Raw genomic sequence first — 7592 nt, 5'->3', positions numbered from 1 at the left:
CCGCCATGAAGCGCCTCAGCGCCCGGCCCCGCCCCGCCCCGCCCCGCGGTGCCGGCGCCGCCCCCGTTGCCCATTGGCCCGTTCAAGAGTCGCGGGCCGCTTGAACGCCGAGCGCGGCGCCACTCCGGGCGGCGGCGGGAGGCCGGGCTGCAGCCGCCCCGCGCTCCCCGCGCCCCGCTCCCCGCGCTGCCGCCATGCTGGCGGAGCAGGAGCCCCGCGAGGACCAGGAGAACGTCCCCCCGCTCCCCGCCGCCACCGCCAAGGGGCCGCTGCCGCCGCCCGCTGCCGCCGCCGCCGCCTCCCGCGTGGCGCTGGGCCCGCTGCGGGGCGCGCAGCAGCAGGCGGGCGGCGGGCGGGCGCCATTTTGCGGCGGCGGGGAGCTGTCAGCGGCGGGCGGCGGGGAGCAGGGCACCAGGCGCCGCCCGCCGCAGCCCCAGCAGCCGCCTCAGCCGCAGCCCTTCAGCGTCTACCGGGATGAGCCCGACGGGGAGCGGCGGCGGAGCGGCCCCGCGGCGCAGCGGCGGAGGAAGGAGGAGGGTGAGGAGGAGGATGAGGAGGCAGCGCTCGGCGCCGGGCTGCGGGCCGCCGTCGGGGCCATCGGGGAGCGGCGGCCGCTGGCGCCGCTGGGCAACGCCATGGAGCTCAGCTGCGGTACGTGGGGGAATAGGGGCAGGGAGGGAGCCGCGGGTGGCCATCCCCCGTCCCTCCATCCCCAGGGGAGCACAAAGCTTCCTGCAGCAGCCTTTGGGCTTCCCCACATTCTCCTCAGTGACAGCCCAAACGCTGGTGGAGCCCCCGTCCACCCGCGTGTTGGGGACAGGGCAGTGCCCTGCGCTGCCAGGTGCCCGCTCTCACGTGGCTGTTGTCTTCCATGTAGATTCTCCAAGTATTATGGATATTTCGATAACATCAGAAGTGGAAGAGAAAAAACCAAACGTTAACAATGTGCCTGACTATATCACTGATATCCATACCTACCTTAGGGAAATGGAGGTGAGATGCTGCCTATTTTCTTGTTTGCATGCAGCTTACTGGGGGGAATCTAAACACTAGTTACTGCTCCAGTGACTAAAATAAAGCTTGGTTGAAATAGCTAAATGCTGTGCTTATTGCTGCGAACACAAGACCAGTTTCTCGTCATAAAGTTGACTGCTATGCACTCAACACAAGTTAGGAAGATTACAGAAACTGAGTAATTGATGCTGCATTTACCATTGCTCACTTCTGACCTGTTAAAAATCTCTTTACCTGTGGTAAATGGAGCATAAATGTTTCCCTACAGGCACTTTGTCCAAACTTAGTCTTGTCTGTCATCTAAACCTACAGGTGAAGTGCAAACCTAAAATAGGCTACATGAAGAAGCAACCTGATATCACAAACAACATGCGGGCTATTCTCGTGGACTGGCTGGTGGAGGTTGGAGAAGAATACAAATTGCAGAACGAAACCCTGCACTTAGCTGTAAACTACATCGATAGGTTTCTTTCTTCAATGTCTGTTTTAAGAGGAAAACTCCAGCTTGTGGGTACTGCAGCTATGCTGCTTGCATCGTAAGTGAAATTCCGTAGTTTAAAAGTCTTCCTGCTGGTTTCATACAGACAGAAATCTTGCGGCTCTCACATTTTTGATGCTTGTAGTTGGGTTGAATACAGAGGGCTTCACACTAGGTGAAAAGGCAGCAGTTTTCTACCTCAGAGCCTGGCAACCTGTGTGAAGCCCTGCAAGCATGGTTCTGGGATATCTGCGTAGATGGGCCTAATGCAAGAATTCATGCAAATGCAAGGATTCTAGCTGCAGCAGCAAAGTGCTTCTTAATGGTATTTGAGGAAATGCGCACAAAGACACAGGATTTTTCCTGCACCAATTATTACTCTAATGGGTTCGTCTGGAGTTTTAGTAACTCTTGAGTCCCAAATTGCTTAGTCCCACAAAAGCAGCCTATTGTAGCGCTCTCTGATTTCAAGTTCTGGTGATTCAAGACCTACTGAATTGAGTGCAGTAAACTTACTCAGTAACCGTACCTGGCTACTTCACAAGTCAGAATTTAATTTGGCATGCTGGTTTTCATTAAATGTTGCTAGTTACCTGATTCTTCAGTACCTAAATATTTGCTCTTAACCGTTTCTCATGGCAGAAAGTTTGAGGAAATCTACCCTCCTGAAGTAGCAGAGTTCGTCTACATCACGGATGACACCTACAACAAGAAGCAAGTTCTAAGGATGGAGCACTTAATTTTGAAGGTTTTGTCGTTTGACTTGGCAGCTCCAACAATCAACCAGTTCCTCACTCAGTATTTCCTGCATCAGCAGACAAATGCTAAAGTTGAGAGCTTATCGATGGTAAGAATAATTAGCAGCTTGGTCTGTGCAACTTGAGAGTTACGTTATCACAAACGCACCTCACAGGATCTGTATTTGTAGAAAACCAATGGCACGGGGTTCTTCTGTCCAGACTTTCTCATCTCCTGGTATTTTTACACGTGTGAGTGTGCACAGTGTGCTGCGTGCTCCTCCAGAAGTGGTGCTGCACTCCTGGAGACAAAGGTCTTGTTGCTACTGCTCGAGGCGCTCCACTGCTGTTGCAGTCTGGCACTTGGCTGGGCCCAAGCATGAATGCTATCTCAGAGCAGGCCCAGATTGATGAATTTTAATCCAGGGTTTGTTTCACTGCTGGGTACTTCCCTCGTTCCTGTCTAACATTGCCACACACACCCACCCACCTGTTTGGCAGAAAGGACTTCTGTTTTTCCCCTTAACTCGAAGTGAGCTCTAAATCCTGAGGCCAGTTTCCCAGCAGAGCACAGACAAAGTCTCAGCTGAAGTTACCTGACATCCTAACTGTATTGCAGGTACCAGAGCTCCTGAAAATGGAAGCCTTTGTCTGATTGTGCAGAGGTCAGACCAGACTGCACCTTTCCCTCTTGATCCTCTTGATCTTAGATGCCTGTAAGAGAAGATGTGGTGCTGGAAAAGCATGCTTGAGAACAGTGTTTGACAGTGGCTACAGTAGATGCTGGAAGTGAAGTATTTGTGATTGTACTCGTCATGTTTTGTTGCTGTTTAGAGATGCTCAGAGCCAGAGGTGGTTCGGTGCACTCACTCTCTGTCTGTGCCACTGCCTGCTTTTATCAGTGTCAACCTTGTCTTGAGGAGAGTAGCTGCATTAATTGAAAGGAGCAAACCTGTGGGCCAGCTCTGAGTGGAAACTTGTAAAAGCTGCTCCTCCATGCGGTGGCAGGACTGGAAGCTTAATTAATGGTCCTAATGAAGCTGTTGAATGCTCTTCTACTTCCTTTCGGAAGCAGACAATTCTCGCTCTTGTCTTGCAGTATCTGGGAGAGCTCACTCTCATTGATGCTGATCCCTACCTGAAATACCTGCCGTCAGTTATCGCTGCTGCAGCGTTTCACCTAGCAGGCTACACGATCACTGGACAAACCTGGGTACGTAGCGCTGCGCCCTGAGCCTTTGCACGCGTGCCTGGTGTACTGTGCAAAGTTCTGAGCGCTGGTCCCAAGCTGTGCGCTCAGTTTGGGCTGCAGCAGTCGCAGCCCCTCCGCGCCAGTAGCCTGTTAGGGAGGGATTGCTTCCCGTGGTATTGGAATAAGGGGGGGAGCCGTTCTGGGAGCACAGAGGCATCTGTGGAGGCACTGTTCTGGGGATCCTCCTCAGAGCTGTAAGCAGCTTCCGTGGGATGAGGAAGTGGGCAGGACAAGGAATCCTTCAGCTTCTGCCTTGTAAAGAATACGAGAGTTTCAGGATTGCTGTAAACCTACAGGAACTGCTGGTCAGAGCAGCGGGTATCAAGCTACTTGGTGCTTGGCAGAGCCTCATTATCTCAAGCTACTAGGCCAGCGCAGTTTTAATAGGAAGCTGAAAACCTCTGCCAGCTCATCCGTGTGACAGAAACGTCTTCAAATGCTCCTCTTGCCTTTCTTTTTTCTCAGCCTGAATCTCTGTGCAAAGTGACAGGCTACACCCTTGAACACATCAAGCCTTGCCTCATGGACCTACACAGGACCTACCTCAAAGCAGCACAACACACACAACAGTCCATACGGGAAAAGTACAAGAGTACGAAGTAAGTACTGGTAGGGCCGTGCAGCAAGCACGTAGTTACGCTGGAGTTGCTCTAGCACGTGATGGCCTAACGAGGGCTGGGGGGAGTTAACTGAAGTTGAACCAGGCCTAAGTGAAGTGGTGACAAGACTTCTCAAGGCTTCTGCCCAGCGCTCTCCGAGCAGTGCTTCCTGGTCAGCAGGCCTGCGGGCACTGCCCAAAGCGCTGCCTGAGCGGTCAGGTAGACACCGGAGGAGTTCTTGTGAAATTCCTGCAACTGGTGGGCAGGAGCTCCTAAAAATCTGTGTTGGCATGATGGCTGAGGAGCTCCAAAATGTTTCCTGCTGGCTGTGCTGTGTGAGACACGTGCTTTGCTGCAGTATCTGTGTTATTCTTTACAGCAGAGAGCACCTGAGCGAGATTACATCCTGCATCTTTTTTTTCCCTCCTCTCTAGGTACCATGGAGTATCACTTATTGACCCACCAGAGACACTAAATTTATTGTAATGATCAAGAGACTGATCTTTTAGAGAAATGTATATTACAAGAAAATGATGTACAGTTTTAAAAATGGTTCAGAATTCTAGATGTGATCACTCAAAATATTAATACAGGTTCTGATGAGCTTAATTATGAAGTTAGTTGTATGTGGTTTTAATGTAAATCTTTTGTACATGCAATCTTGTTAAAATACTTCGCTGTGTTGTAATAAGAATGTTGTCTTCAAGCACAGGATTAACCATGCAGACCAAGTGAAGTCAGACGGCTTCTCTACGTAGAGATTAGACAGTACCACTAGCAGTGCATTATTATGATACTAGGGCTTTTTCTCCTTCCAAGAGTGACTTGGACTCCGGAGCAGTATTTTTGTACTGTCTAGTTTACGTTGAGACTTAGTATAGATCCAAAATGTGGCCTAACAGCTATAATACTGGAAGAAACGCTATAGCTACGAGGAGAACACCTCCCTGAAAGTGCCTTCTGTGAGACTGCCTAGGCTGTGCCGTGATTTGTGTTTAATGCTTGCCAGCTCTTCATCTGCTTGGGTGCTCTGCTGCAGGGACTGCGCGGCTAGGACTAGGGTATGCAGAAAACATTCCCGCTAATGTCTCAGCTGTCCCCCCAGCCTGTCCATGTCTAGTAGGAGCGCTCAAGCCACCAGCCTGCTGAGCTTGCGCCTCTTCAGAGGTGGTGAAGCGTTACAGCTGCAGGGTGTGAGCTGCTGCTCTGTGCCCCTGAGAGGAGGCGATGTCCTTGAGGGTGCAGGCTACATGCAGGAGCGTACAAATTCTGTACAGCCTTCTCACTGGGGAGTGGCTCCTCTGTGGCGTGCAGCAAAAACGTAAAGCAACTGGTCTTACTCCTTAGTTACTGGAACTGTTACATGAGCAAAGAAGCACATAAGTGTCACTAGATGAAATGGACGTCTACCTTCAACCTGTATCAATGGAGTGAGTGATGTGCCCCTACCCCTGTTCTTTGTATCTACAGTAGCGAATGCGTGGAAGTGGGTTTAACAGAGCCATTTCCAGGCTGGCAAATAAACAAATTTTACATCTGATATTAGTGGTCTTACCAATACCTTAAAATCACCGAGTGTTAGCACTACCATCTTAAATTGGAATTCATTTCTACAGCTGTGGCAAGGGCTGAAACCTGTGCCACTTTAACCAGGAGTTGATTCAGCACTGGGGATCCGTACACCTAATGGTAGCAGTATGAATTCCACTTAGGTGTGAAGCAGTTTGTGAGGGCTATATTAAAAAATAGTAATTAAAGAAAAATACCAACCTCTATCAAGCAGACAGGCATGCGTTATGGTGAGCCAATGTACACGCCTTGATTTGGTAATTAAGACCCTGCTGTCCTGCCTCCCCTTGTTCTGCAGCCTGAGCCCTTCATGGACCAACTCAGCTGCAAAAGTGCTCTAGCCACGAGGCAGCCGCTCATTGGGTTAAGGCAGATGGGTGCAGCAGAGGCTGCCTCTTTGGCTAATCTTAGTTTCTTAGGGTGTGCGTTGTTCTAATATTTAATGAAGAGCCATGTTTCATTGGGCTACTGTGTTCTCCAGTAGTCATCAGTTAGCTTAGTTCAGTACCTTGCCGCTGGAAAAAGCTAAAAACTAGTTGGGAAAAACTGCACAGTGTATCATGTCTGGTGCTTGGCATTGGAAATGCTCTAACCTTGCAGGAGACGGAGTGTGTACATAGCACAATGTGTGTGCCATGGCTGTGACAGCAGCTGGTGACCTTGGAAAGTCAACCTAAAATGGTGGCTGGCCATCTACTGGTAACAAACTGTGGAAGATGAGCAGTTTAAGGAACGCTTATGAACCCTGGCAAAGAGCACGTATTAGTACTGAAGTCAAAAGGCTTCTGTTCATGGTAGTAGTATTTACTACTTAATGAAATGTCGCCTTGCTCTGTTTTGGATAGAAGCCATTCAATTAATGTCCCATAGCACCGAGAAAAGTTCTCCCCTGCTCCCTAAGCTTTGGTTTTAGCATACAGTGTCTGACACAGCTTCCTCTACAGCCTTAACAAATAAAAATAAGCCTCAGTCCTAGGCTGGCCTTTTTGCCCAGTGTGATTATGTCCCTTCATCTGTATTGGCTGCTCTTGTTACTGCAATATCATTCTTTACAGCTTTCATTTTCTAAACCTAATTTTAAAGGAAATTCTAGCTCTTGCAACTAAGCTTTGTCCAAAAAATCCCAGGCTGTGCTGTCCTAGTGTTTTGCCTATCCCCTATGAGTCCTCTGCTTCTTTTCAAAATAAAGCCTCTACGGATGTAGGGTATAAGCTGTTACGTATGAAGAAGATAGAAAGAGTAGTGGCAAAACACACCGTTCTTTTTCCTGAAGAAGTCTAAGGTCTACAGAATCAGAACAGTGGTGCTACGGAAGAAGAAAATCTTCACTCATTCTCGTGCTCTTGACAACAATTTTGGATTGGAAGAACTGACACTAAGCAAATGCACTGGATTAGCTCCTGGAGGGGCAGGGAACAACAATTATTATTTTTTTTTGCATTAAGTTCTAAAAGTAACTCTGGGATACAGTATATGTGACCGTAACTTTTCTCTTGCCTGTATTTCATAAAGATCAGTGGTTGTATGTAAAATAGTCCTAACTGCTCTTGTAAATATGTGCACGTTTCTAATGTGACTTGGTCTTCAAACAAAACAGGCAGGTGAACTACTGTGGAAACCTCTTCTGTTTTGCCTCATTTTAAACTCAGCACAAGTCTTTAAATATAGTTCAAGAAGCATTCATGTCTGTTGCATGTAATATTTAATTAAACTTTTTATAAAACTTACTGAAGTATGAGTTACCTGTATACAGAAAGCATTGCCAACCTCCTGGGATTTGGCCAGATGTCCTTTGCTGTCAAGCACTTGCATTTCTGCTGCTTTTTGTACTAAGCCTTAAGGTATGGAGTAACTGGGGAAAGGTCACAGGCACAGCACACCACTTCCCCCATATGAAGACCGTTCCACACTGCGTTAACACCTATCCTAATCCAAAGCAGCTC

The 7592-nt window shown here is 48.9% G+C and overlaps 1 protein-coding gene across 1 annotated transcript; it reads left to right on the top strand.

Moving 5' to 3' along the window:
* The first annotated feature begins 47 nt into the window (after window positions 1-47).
* Window positions 48-7376, top strand: CCNA2 (cyclin A2). The gene is made up of 7 exons (XM_084518065.1): window positions 48-651; window positions 878-993; window positions 1327-1550; window positions 2135-2339; window positions 3329-3442; window positions 3947-4080; window positions 4515-7376. The coding sequence occupies exons 1-7, from the start codon at window positions 195-197 to the stop codon at window positions 4564-4566; spliced, it is 1302 nt and encodes a 433-aa protein (XP_084374191.1). The 5' UTR covers window positions 48-194; the 3' UTR covers window positions 4567-7376.
* Window positions 7377-7592: the final 216 nt, after the last annotated feature.

Source organism: Aythya ferina (genome assembly GCF_964211825.1).
Source record: "Aythya ferina genome assembly, chromosome: 4".
Lineage (NCBI taxonomy): Eukaryota > Metazoa > Chordata > Aves > Anseriformes > Anatidae > Aythya > Aythya ferina.
The sequence above is the reverse complement of the archived record's forward strand: the minus strand, read 5'-3'. Positions and strand labels throughout refer to the sequence as shown.